Source organism: Emys orbicularis, chromosome 4 (genome assembly GCF_028017835.1).
Source record: "Emys orbicularis isolate rEmyOrb1 chromosome 4, rEmyOrb1.hap1, whole genome shotgun sequence".
In the NCBI taxonomy this organism is placed as follows: Eukaryota; Metazoa; Chordata; order Testudines; family Emydidae; genus Emys; species Emys orbicularis.
Genome location: NC_088686.1, coordinates 25537382 through 25550574, shown reverse-complemented (window position 1 = coordinate 25550574; position 13193 = coordinate 25537382). Strand labels below are relative to the sequence as shown.

General features: G+C 37.9%; 1 protein-coding gene across 2 annotated transcripts in view; it reads left to right on the top strand.

Moving 5' to 3' along the window:
- EML1 (EMAP like 1) overlaps nt 1–12880 on the top strand; it is a 122208-nt gene extending 109328 nt beyond the window's left edge. For both annotated transcript variants that reach the window (XM_065404518.1, XM_065404517.1), the window contains 7 exons: nt 6192–6259; nt 7894–7982; nt 8471–8568; nt 8678–8765; nt 8958–9053; nt 12305–12435; nt 12755–12880. In XM_065404518.1, the coding sequence (XP_065260590.1) occupies nt 6192–6259; nt 7894–7982; nt 8471–8568; nt 8678–8765; nt 8958–9053; nt 12305–12435; nt 12755–12880 (696 nt within the window). The remainder of the gene's footprint in view (nt 1–6191; nt 6260–7893; nt 7983–8470; nt 8569–8677; nt 8766–8957; nt 9054–12304; nt 12436–12754) is intronic.
- Nucleotides 12881–13193: the final 313 nt, after the last annotated feature.

The following is a 13193-nucleotide window of genomic DNA, read 5'->3' as shown; positions in this document are numbered from 1 at the left end:
AAAGTATACTGTGCTTTAGGCACTTATTTTATTCAGAAGAAAAATCACAAAACTGAAACTGGAAGACATTTGGCATTTTATCATTTTTGAGAAGTGGCAGATGTGCACAGCCTAATAATTATTTGTCTATATGAAGCAGCAATGCACACTATGGGGGATTTCTAAAGCTCACTGACGTGTTGCACATTAATTGGTCTCTGTAGACCCTGCTATCTAATGCTAAGTGCACTAAGGAATGTTTGGTACGCAGCCGCAGGATCTACACAGATCAGTCAATGCTACAACATGTTAGTGCACTTTAGAAATCACACCCATGTAGCACACATTACCCCATTGTGTAGACAAGCCTTTAGTCTTCAAACTAATTTCTACCCTCCTCCCCTCTCTGGTATGCAACTTTTGTTCTATGGATATTGAGGGAGTATATTGATGCAGGGTCTAAATTCCTTACTTGTACATATAAGTTAGGTCACCTAATTCTGCATTTGGGAACTCATATTAGTTATGTTATAATGCATCTGTTTTTGAGCACTTAAAAGAAGAAATAAGTACTGATTTAGTCCTTTTTTAATGCCTGGTATAGCTTGTTTCCTTTTCAACAATCTAGATAGATAAGATAGCACGCAAGGGAGGTTAGTGCTGTTTATAGGAAACAAGCTACGGATTCTGCTCCTCAGCTATGGAAATCCACCATCACAGCTACGCAGCAGTCTGTATTTATAATCTTCTTTTTACAGTAAACAGAGAGTAGATTCTTCATATGAGCCATATAGTGCCCTGTGGTGACTTAAGCTACTTCTCAATTTTCCCTTCTTGCCCTCTTTCACAGGTCAGGGCAACTACACTTGCATTCCCTCTCCACAATCCACTTAGGGCACCCACTTAAAGATTACTGGATCCCAGCCATCACCTCTCTTGGGCAGAGACCCATGTCTCTCTGCCTCCTGACTTGGGTGGTAAGGCTGCACGGCTTTCTGATTTACACTGATATTCCCAGCAAGCCAGACTACCTAAAAGGCCAGCATCTGCTCTTTGCTTTCTCTCCAAAGCCTATGACCAGAGCAATTGTCAGCAGTTATAAATTACCACACAGTCCTTTATAAGTGAGCACATTTATTCTTAAGGTGAAAGCATTACAAAAAAAAAAAAACATGTTAAAAACAATAAAAGAACCTACACGCATGCTAAAAAATTTACCAGAGATTACCCAACTCCAGCCTTGGGCTCTGGTAGGTATCAGTCCCTCAAAACCTACAACTGGGTTTTCCTTGTGATTACAAGTTCATAACTGTCTTAGATTCAGAACCAGTACCAAGGCAGGCAGAGAAGCTGTTTCTTTATACAGCTTGGAGCCTTTGATCTTGGTCTTTTGTGACAGGTAAACAGCAGACAAAGACCCTCTCCTCAGAGTGTAGTTTCAACAGGCTAGATTTTTGCATAACTGGAGTCAGGTAATTTGCATTAACCTCTCCCTAGGGTATCCCAGGAAATCCACTTAACACTTATTGTCCCAAAAGTCGATTCTGTCTACAAAATTTTCAGTATACTCCTTTGAACTCCCAGCCCTCACATCACATGTTTCCCCAAAGGTTATATTCAATCCCATTCCAGGACCACACAAATAGGTAACCTTAATACACTACGGTTTTTTAGTAACATTGCAGGAAATTTCCATATCTGTAATACCCTCCATAAACGGGAAAAGTTCGACAGTAACTTATAAAGTAAATTTTAAAAAATCTGGCATGGATTCTCCATCAGCCACCCAAGCTCTCAAGTGAAAACTACCACACTAACAAAGGGCTAGTCTACACTACACAGTTAGGTCAACATAAGGCAGCTTATGTCGACTTAATTATGTCAGTGTCTACACTACAGCCTTCCTCCCACCGACATAAGGCCTGATCTACACTGTGGGGGAAGGGGGAAATGGATCTAAGTTACGCAAATTCAGCTACGTGAATAACGTAGCTGGACTCAATGTACTTAGATCTATTTACCGTGGTGTCTTCACTGGGGTAAGTCGACGGCTGACACTCTCCTGTTGACTCTGCCTGCGCCTCTTGCCCTGGTGGAGTACCGGAGTCGACGGGAGAGTGCTCGGCGGTCAATTTATCGCATCTAGACTAGACGCTATAAATCGACCCCTGCTTATGTTGACAGGGGAAGCTTCCGCCTTGATTGGAGAGACCATATCAGCTGTTTTTACACTTGTGAGAACTAGGACACTGCAGAAAGTTTACAGTTCAGTGCCTGGGAGATAAAGACAAATTGGCCTGTACTAGCTAAGCTTAGTAACCAGCCATTTAAAAAGGAGGGTGGCAGTCCAGATTTTAAAAATCAAAAGCTAATCATTGTGAGAGATAGGATGGAGACTTTTCAGGTATGACCGTGGCATTACATTTTCCCTACCTTTCTAATTACTGTACTGTGTAATGGGGTCAGGATTCACCACTGCTGGTGCCTCCTGCTGGTTGCTCCTGGAATTAGCTAGTCAGCTGTGGAGCACCCTCTGTGCATGGTGTCTCACCCGCTGTCTGCTCTGCTGATTTGGGAACCGCCTTGCTCCCCACTCAGCAATGTCCGCTTCAGGACACTGCTGTCCAGCAGCACCCACTACCCCATTCTCACCCCCTTCCAGGAGGCAGAGGGGGAGGGGAGGGTAACAACAGTCCTTCAGCTTACACCTGCCTCAGTGGCCAACCACAACCCCAAAGTCTAGCCCCTCACCTCAGGGGCAAGTTGCAGTCTGTCTCGGCCACACTCCTCCATGGCCAGGTGCAGTTCAAGGAGGGGACCCAGGCCCACCCGCTACTCTGGGTCCCGACCCAGGGACCCTCTAGCAGCAGCTTATCTCCCCTCTTGTCCGCCTACCTTCCCTGGGCCACTTCCCCTTTGGCCCCTTGCACCTTCTCAGCCCTTCTAGTCAGGGGCCACAGCCTGGCAGGTAATGGGCCGGAGTTCTCCTCAGCTCCCCCAAGCCTGCCCAGCACTGCTCTGTCCAAGGTACTACCTCCTTACCTCAGGAACCAGTCCTCCTCCCTTGCTAGTCAGGGAGAGACTGTCCTCTCCTTTGCTAGGCAGCCTTTATATAGGGCCCAGCCCAGCCCTGATTGGCTGCCTCTTTCTTTGCCCTGATTGGCTCTCCACAGGCCTTTGCTGATTGGCTGCTGGTCTGGGCAGCCTCTCTGGCCTGTTCCAGCCCTTTTTCTCATGGAGTGGGACAGCTGCCCCACTACATACTGTTTAACATATTTGTCATGGAAAGAGAATTTCCAAAGATTTAAAATAAGCTTCTCTGTAGGTTGCCCTTAGGAGCGGCCAAATCAAAATGACAGATACAGTTATTCTTAAGAGAGACAAAATTCTTATTGTTCATGTGAAATTGTGTTGGGTTATAACCTAGAGGCAAAAAATTAATCAATACGCTTTAGGTAAAAACTTACTTACTGTGATAACATATTTTTAAAAAGTCACGACCAATTACAAATGAAACTACCAAAACACAGGATCCTGGAAAACCTGTTCTAAGGAAATATATGCTACAACTGGCACCTAAGCCTTTGATGTTGCATTTTGAAGAAGAATAAACTTTGGAAACAAGCTTCCTGTTGTAGTGGAGTGTGCAGGAATGTGAAAAAATAGATTTTAGTAGTTCCTTAAGAGAAGTTAAAATTGATTTGTACTATGACCTGGGCTATAAGATATTAACATATACCCCTCTCTGGTCTTATCAGACTTCAAACCAGACTTAAATTAATTTAGAAATGGCACACACTAATAATTTTAAAACTCTTTACATTGTGGTATAACATTAGTAAGACTTGGATACATATAATGAAGTGGAGAATGGATCCATGAGGTCTCTCTGCATATATATTTTTAATGTATGTCAGCATTGTATCAGTAAGCCACTGCATGTATTCAGTTGAATATGTTGATGTGTGCCTCATACCTCACTCTGTTGAGTATAAAAATATACTTTTATTTTATATATATATAGTAGTGAAAGGTTGGAGATTACTGTTACTATATCTGAGCCGCTTGTTCTTGTTCTGAGAAAAAGATCAAATTAGAAAATTAAATAGGTCTAAAGTGGTGAAACAAGACTTAAAATTTTACTTAATATCCTTTTTTTAGGACCCATTTTGAGACGGGGGCATTTAGAAGTCATTGTATTGATGGCAAAGGACAACAGAATATTATAATGTACCACCATATAATCTATTGAGTAGTCTGTTAGCAAGATGAAGTTCTTCCTCAGAGCTCTCTGAAGTGCAGCAAGTTCCACTAACTAGCAAACCAGGTCCTTAACCTTCTAACCTTGTCCTGAAAAGAGACGAGTAAGGATCAGTCCATGATACAGCTTAGTTTATTTTTTGCTCTCATCTCAAAAGTAGGATTAAGGGTTTGGCTGGTTATGAGTAAATGCTAGAATTAATTTGTCAATAGTCAGACAGGCCTTTGAGGATATAAAACACTAAATAAATGAGTAAATACTAGAATTAATTTGTTAATAGTCAGACAGGCCTTTGAGGATATAAAACACTAAATAAATAAGTATTTTTCTTATTACCGAGGAGATGAAAATCCACGCTAGTCATTTTGATTCTTCAGAGAGAGGTACATTTTAACTATAACAGCAACTTAGTCTATTGAAATCAAGGACTCATAAAAATAAATCCATCTAGCCAGATTTTTATAAAGATAAGGCAGTCATCCAAATACTCTTTGCTTGATTAAAGCAGGATTTCAACTATCAATCACCTTGACAATAATCTTCTCACATCCACTTTGAAGCATCTTAGAGACCTTATTTCGTAAGTCACTGGCTTCTTACCTGGAGTGGATAAATCTTTCATTTGATACTATAGCCTATTTGTGTTAGAAAGAACTATATAACAATGAATGTCTTAATATTATGGTTCACCAGCAGGTTGTTGTTGAGATTAAAATCTTTATTTAAACTCATGTTTTATGTAAGGGAGAATTTAAAACCACAGAATTTGCTCATTTGTTTGGGTCCTAGGAACCTTGGAAAATTGAGCACACTTGGGCTACTATAATGATTTGACTACATAAATATAGAAACAACAGATATTAGCTACCAATATCCATATGATTTTGTGAGTAAATTGCAAAAACATAGGTCTCTCTCTCTACCTCTTGAAAGTAAGGAGAATCTCCCTTAGAACCAGCAACCACAGGCAAGGCAACTACAAATTGATAAACCTGTTAGCAGGTCTGCCATACTCACTCCAGTATGAGCAATGACTAGAATATAAAAATATGAATAAATTATGTGGGTTTTTTGCAGTACTATTATTTTATCCCGTTTAGCTCTTTCATATACATGTTAATTTTGACATGCCATGACAAAAATCTGCCAAAAAATTTAGCCACTTATGCTTGAGTTTTCTTCTCTAATCTACAGAATTCTACAGCTCATTCTTTGTAGGTTGTGACATAAAACTAGTAAGCCACTACTAACTTTTCATATTTTTCAGATGTTATAATGGCAGGTGAAACATTGTGGTTCTCCAGATACATCAGTAACAACATAGTATCAAATATGCTTAAACATTTATGCGAATGAAAATGTTGTAATATCAGACATCAAAGTGAGAGACCCACGTTCATTATTTAACTCAAACTTCCGCTGACTTGTAACTGGCAGGGTATTGCAAAGATACCTTCTGAGTTGTTAGGGGTAAGGTCAGGCCCTGCCACTACAGCACTCCATGCCATGTGATATATGCAGCAGTAAAATCAACTGCTTGCTCAGCCTTCAGGTAGTAAACAACTGCCATCTACTGATTAGACATTTATATAACTAAATTAGAACTGAGTGAATAATTTATTAAGTTAATTTTACCTCTTTCCCCTTTGGGGATTTGTCCAGAAGCAGCTTTTTCTCAATATTTTTTTTGTTTGAAATTATTTGCCCAATAAATCTTAGGTTAGACTGTGCACAAAGGAAAACAGTGTGGCATTGAATATAGGAAACACTGTGTTAGGTAATTTTTAGTGGATTTCAAAATGTACTTGGTTTTCCCTCAAATATAAAAAGAGGCGTTTACTCTAAAAAAAGAATGAGGAGGCTTAGTTTGTTACTGAGTAAGCAATTTTAATTGTGTTTTTATTATTACTGTCTCTGGGTATAAATGTATACTTCCTTTGAAACGTTATAGGATCCAGCACAGTCTTCTGGTTTTCATCCTTCAGGGTCTGTTGTTGCAATAGGAACACTAACTGGAAGGTAAGAAGAACAAAAGCGCGGGTATCAATCGACAGTGGGTATCTGTCCATCTCACCAAATCAAAGTTGATATTCTTGTTTCTCCAACAAATAGGGCAAAATTCTGCCCTCTGATGCCTATGCTCACCTCTTGTTGACTTCAACAGGAGCTGAAGGTATTGTTGGTGGTGTTTATTATTATTGTATTGCTATAGCACCTAACAACCTTAGTCCAGGACCCCATTGTGTTTGACACTGTACAAATACAGATCAAGAAAGACTATCTCTGCCCCAAAGAGCTTACAATCTAAGTATAAGACATGAGGCATCAGATGGATACAGTCAGACGGATGGAGGAGTACAGGAAACAATGAGGCAGCACTGGTAGGCATGAAAAGCAGTGGTGGCAGTGCATCAGCAGCCTAACCTTTCTCAGGGGTTTGATGTTGTTGTTATTGTTGTAGGCATAACAGCTAATGAGAGTTTTAAGGAGGGTTCTGAAGGATGTATACGGGGAGCTCCTCCTCTCAAGTGTGAGGGACAGCACAGGAGAAGACAAAAGGTGTTTGCTTGAAAATTTAACATGTTGTTTTATTATTTTTACCATAGTAACGTCCAGAGCCCCCAACCAAATTTTGGTCAAGGCCCCATTGTACTAGGCACTGTACAAGAACATAGATAGTAAAGAGACAGTTTCTGCCAGGAGAGCTTAAAACTTAAATAGATGAGACAGATGAGGGAGAAAAGAAGTACTACCTCCATTGTATATAGAGAACTGTGGCCCAAAATTGCATAGGGAATCAGTGGTGGAGCCTTGCTTTGAACCCAGAACTCTAAGTGCCTGAAGTACAAAACCCTCCTTTCCTTCAAGGTTTACCTGAGGGCAGAATTTTGTTCCTAATATTTAAAATATTTGCACTTCATTCTAAAATACCTTTTTATTTGATGACGTGGTTTTAGTAAGTATTGAAGCAAAATTTATTTGGTTCTCTGTTTCCCTTAATATCTAAATAAAAGTAAGATGTTTTGGGAGCAGTCTTTATTTTTGATACTTAATAAACTGAAATCAGCATTAAAATGCAGCTTTTCAAAGTGAAATAGTTGTAAGTATTTGTAGAAACATGTCCAGAGAACAATGTATAACAAAGCCCCAATCCACCTCATAGGAGATTTATTATGATCTAATTTTTATTTATCTAATACATAGTGGGCCTGATTCTCAGAAACACTAAGCCACCTTTACACTTCTCTGGCCTTTAAAGTAGATATAAATGTAATTAAATTACATTTAATTAAATTAAATGTCCGAACACTGTAAAAGGGCCTTAAAGAATGTAGTCCAATATACACAAGATACACAAAAGTATACATCAATCATACTTGCATATAACCAGTGACAATTTGTAAAATGATAATAAAATCTGAATGTAGACATCTGGCTCAATATTTGATTGATATTCTGTTTATCTACTGTTGAAAATGTTACTTTCAGTTGGCTACAAGTAACGCAGAAAATGTCCCCTTCCTATTCTTTTCCTTTTATTGCAAAACATATGGAAGACTGCTATTTTGACATAATGAACAGTTGATTAAAACTACTGTAGATTTGCATTCTTTACTGAGCAATTTATTGGCCTTTTTCTGTGTTTACAACAGGTGGTTTGTGTTTGACACAGAAACAAAAGATTTGGTCACTGTACACACAGATGGAAATGAACAGCTGTCTGTAATGCGTTATTCGCCAGGTTTGACACACTACTTACTGGTTTAAAAAAAGAAGTGATTGTATGCAATATAGGGTTTATTTTTTAAATTCCCCACATATATTTAAATTGGGTATAGATACATGAGTTGAAATCCTGCCTCCATTGAGTCAATGGAGCTAGGATTTTACCCAGAGGCTTTAACTCCAATTTCCTGTTGTTGGCCCCTTCAGATCTTGATGTTTAGCAGAAATCAGCTCTCTCGCTTAGATGTGTATGTAGTACCATGTTCAGGTTGGCTTTTTTCTCAGTTTCCTTATGAGGTTTAACTTCAGTATTTGCTATATAAAGCTGCTGTTTTATTTGCAGTGAAACATATTCCATCAAACAAGGAGAAGAAGAAAATTCTGGGTTTTTTACTTTATTAATAAAAATTTTAAGAACAATGCCCATTGTCCATGACACACTAGAACTTCATAGATTAGTTTAATTCTTTCTTGCGGGTATAATTATAATTCACTTTTTTATAGATGGAAACTTCTTGGCAATAGGTTCCCATGACAACTGTATCTATATATATGGTGTTAATGAAAATGGGAGAAAATATAGTAGAATTGGCAAATGCTCAGTAAGTGACCTCCTTACTACTTATTTACTAATAACAAATAAGCATGTATACTTTATAGTACATATTATGCTATGTTGGTGGAATTAATACAATACACTTCTCTTCATAGGGTCATTCCAGCTTCATTACTCACTTGGACTGGTCTGTTAATTCACAGTACCTTGTGTCCAATTCAGGGGACTATGAAATCTTATACTGTGAGTAACAAATAGTTTTCTGTGCTTTGTGCAGAGTTGATTCTAGGATATCTAATGAATTTTTAATTAAGATAAGATCATATAATCGCTAGGCTGGAACATATATTTTAATTAGTTGCTACTTTTTAGCTTAAATCAACTCCCGTGCAGCTTAAAAACTGAAAATGTCATCATTTGTTTCTCTTTCTGTAGGGATCCCCTCTGCTTGTAAACAAGTAGTGAGTGTTGAGACTACTAGAGATATAGAATGGGTTACCTACACCTGTACTTTAGGATTCCATGTTTTTGGTAAGTTTTTTTTTCTCCCTCTCACAAACTTATGATTCTTTGCTTTTCCAATTAGCTAACATTCAGACTGTCATCTTTATTTGAAACATTACTATTCAGATTTCAAAGTGCAAATATAAAACTTCTATTGCACAATTTTTATCACTATCTGTCCTCTTATTTTGATACAGGAGACCTCTGATTTAATATTCTTGGTAGCTTCTGATACAATTATTAATTTCAACAGAAGTGAAAACCAATCACAAGCTACCTGCTATGAGAAATTACAATTGTTTTTAGAAAGCATGTACTACAATTAGAGAATTTTCATTTATGTATTTGTATTCCTACAGCACCAAAGACCCCATTTAGGATCAAGTTCCATTGAGCTAGGTGCTGTATAAACAGTGTACAATCCAGTCCCATTGTACACGGTTCTGTACAAAAAGTGACAGTCCCTGCCCCCAAAGAGCTGGTAGTGTAAATTGAGATATTCATAAGAAGTGAGTGAAATGAACAAAAAGAAAGAGAAAGGAAAAGGAGGACAAATTCAGCAAAAATAAGGTGTTCCAGTTCCAGATGGTTTTGGTTTCTTTCATTGATTTGGGGGTTGTAATTTTTTTTTTTACATATAAACAAAATAATCCCCTGTGATCAACCATCACTAGTGGTTGACTGCTTTCTTGTAGGCCTCAAAGCACAGGTTTGTTGTTTTGAGGAGGGATTTGAAGGAGAAGAAGGTACTTGCGTTACAGATTAATTCAGGGAGGGCATTCTGTATATAAGGGGCAGCACGGAAGAAGTCATTGAGACGGTCGTGGGAGAATTCGATAAATGAAGACTGTTATCATTGGAGCTGAGGAAGTGGTAGAATAACACAATAAGAGACAAGTGTGTACAAACAGGAGAGGTAAAGCGGTGAAGGGTCTTAAAAGGTGAGGACAAGATACTGAACTTGGTATGATGAAACAGGAAACCAGTGCAAAGATTCAAAAAAAAAAAAAAAAAAAAGTGGAGTGGTCAGAGCAATAGGCAAGAAAGATTATCCTAGCAGCCATGTTTGGAATGGAACAGAGAGGGTAACATGTTGGAGAGAGACCCAGAAAGAGGAAGAGATTGCAGCCAAGGGCCTGAACTAGAGTTTTAGAATAGTGACAGAAAGAAAATGTTAAATTTTGGAAACATTATGGAAGAAGTGGCTAGGTTTGGATATGGATTTGACATGCAGGTCTAGAGAGAAGACAGAATCAAAGATGACTGGCTGCATATTATGCTGAGATGATAAAATTCTTCTCTCTGCATGGACAGCCTCTACTGGGTTGTTAATATATTTCAACTTCTTAGGGCTAGGGTTTGAGAGTCCCTGACACTTTTAGTGTTTTAGGCCCAGATTTTTAAAGCTATTTAGGTGTTGCTGCGCTCAGCAGTGCAACACCGAACTGATTTAGGAGCCTAAATTGCATTTTCAACTCTTGATGAAATGTAGACTAAGTGCCTAAATCTTTTTTGAAAATGAGATTGAAGCTCCTATACCAGTTAGGTGTTGCAATGCTGAGTGCAACAATGGTTAAATAGCTTTAAAAATCTGAGCCTCGGTGCTTAGCTTCAAAGGCTCTGAAATGATGCATATTTTAAAATGAGGATTCTCTAGTGTAAGTAATAGTTTATTTATATCAGATTTGTAAAATGAATCTGCTGCCTTTTTCATGTATCTAAAGAAATGATCACAGTGGTCCTATTCCCGCCCCCCTTAACTTCACTGATTCCCAGTTCACTTCAGGATTCGATTCAAAACTGCCATCTTTGGTTTTATACTGTAGTTCCTCCATTAACTCTATCCAGCCTGTCTTACAGACTCTCCTCCCCTCTCAGCTAGCTCTCTACCTTCATATAGTTTTGACTCTGTTGGTGCAAAAGCCTTCTCTCTGTCTGCACTAGCATCTAGAACAGCTTTTCTCTACCTCTTAAACTTAATTTCTTTAACCTCATTCATAATTTTATCCCAGAGGAAAGTGCATTTATCTTTCCTTTGCATATCTCTCTTTATTTATTTTTACATCTTGATCATGCAAAGGGATATTTCTGCACAGAGTCCCATTGAAGTCAGTTGAATTTGGGGGTTCAGTAGTTTCCTTTCTTATTATATTGTTTTCAGTAATCCTTTAAACTGTTTTGGGAGAGTTTATATAAAAGATGCTATACAGAATAAAATTATACCAGTGATTAAAAACATGAAACCACTTCCTTTCCGTATTTCTGAAGTCATTACAGATTTATAAGTGTGGGGGGAGGGGAGGAATTGCTCTTAACTCAAACACTGAATGTCATAATAATTTAATACTCAACAAAACAAAAAAACGCACCTGACTACAACATTGGACTCTCTCAAATGATTAAACAACCTCTGTGCTGAATGGGGGAGTAGATCAAATCTAAAGGACAAAAAACATTAAAAATCTTAAGCAGCAAATAGCTATACATAATGCTGTATAAAAAGAAAATTTAAGTTTCCATAACCTGTTTTATCATTTTTTTACAGCACACGAAAGCATGCAGGGGCTTTACAGACCAAACACAAAAACCTTGTCCTTCCCCTAAAGAGCTTACAATTTAATGTTAGAGGTGTCACAATATGTGAGACCAACAAGCAGTAGGGGACTGCGATGAGGAAGAAGGGTTATTGTAACAAAAGCATGTCATAATTCAGTTATAACAAGTTCCTATCTTCTTGATCATTCATTAGTCACTTTATTATTATTTTTAATGGTATAATTCTTGTAAACACCACAAGTGGGGTTTTAGGATAGATTTGAGTGAGGAGAACCTGGTGGTTGTACCTTTTTAATAAGCCTCCTACCTACAAGAAGTCATTCATTATCTGTAAATTATGGAGAAGGGAAGGAGAAAACCAGTAGTTTAAAATTGTACCTCCAGTTGTTGTCTCTTATGTACACATGTATTATGATATAATACCTGAAGGCTCACAGCTGAGGCCCCAATTCAGCAAAACACTGCTTACATCCCTCTTGTTCAGCAAAGGACGTATGCATGTGCTTCATTCGCATTCAGATTTTGGGTCTTATGCACATTTTTAAAGTTAATTATTTGGTTTTTGAGTCAGGGCCTGAATCACTAGTAATTTTGAGGGATTTGGAGGTTGGTTGTTTTTAAACAGGTGGCCTCTTCATTAATGTCATAACAAAAAAAATTAGCTAACATTTCTGTTCTGTATGTGTAGCAGAAATATTAAAGTAGTCACTACATGTTTTCAGGGGTATGGCCAGAAGGTTCAGATGGAACAGACATCAATGCTGTCTGTCGATCACATGAGAGAAAACTGCTATCAACAGGGGATGATTTTGGCAAAGTACATCTCTTCTCTTATCCGTGTTCACAATTTAGGGTAAGATATTTACTTTGTTAGAGTACAATCTTGCAAACCTTCACAAACATGGGAAATTTTGTTCCTCTGCTGAGTGTCAAAAAAAACAAAATTAAATCAACAGGACTTCTTATATGCGTAAGTGTGGATTTACATGTGTAAGTGTGGATTGGCACTTTAATATAGAAGTCTGCATTTTAAAATAGTCTGACTTCATTGATAGAAATAAGGTGACAATTTTATTTCATTGTCGTTTGAATGCTATACATAATTAAATATTTGTTATGGTAATGTATATTATTTATCTGCAGTAATAACATCCTGTATTGATATTTTCCAGGCTCCAAGCCATGTGTATGGTGGACATAGTAGTCATGTAACTAATGTAGATTTTCTGTGTGAAGACACCCATCTCATCTCCACAGGTGGAAAAGATACAAGTATTATGCAGTGGCGAGTCATTTAGAGGAAACATCGGTGTGAACACACACAGTCATGAGATGACCATGCACAGAAGTTCTGTACAAACTGTATATTTAAAACTTAAACAGTACATTTGCAGTTTAGCCTGGTCACTGTGATTCTGTTTAAAAATTCTTACAGACCTCAGGAAAATTAAGCCCTGTGCTGATTATCTTACTCAGTTTAGTGATTCATTAAGTATCACTCCTAAAGAATGAGCTATATTTTTTCTTTTGTTGTACAATATATGCAGCAGTACAAGTTTAATATAAAAACATGGCTTGAAAGTTTTCAATACAGTGATATCAGCAGAACTG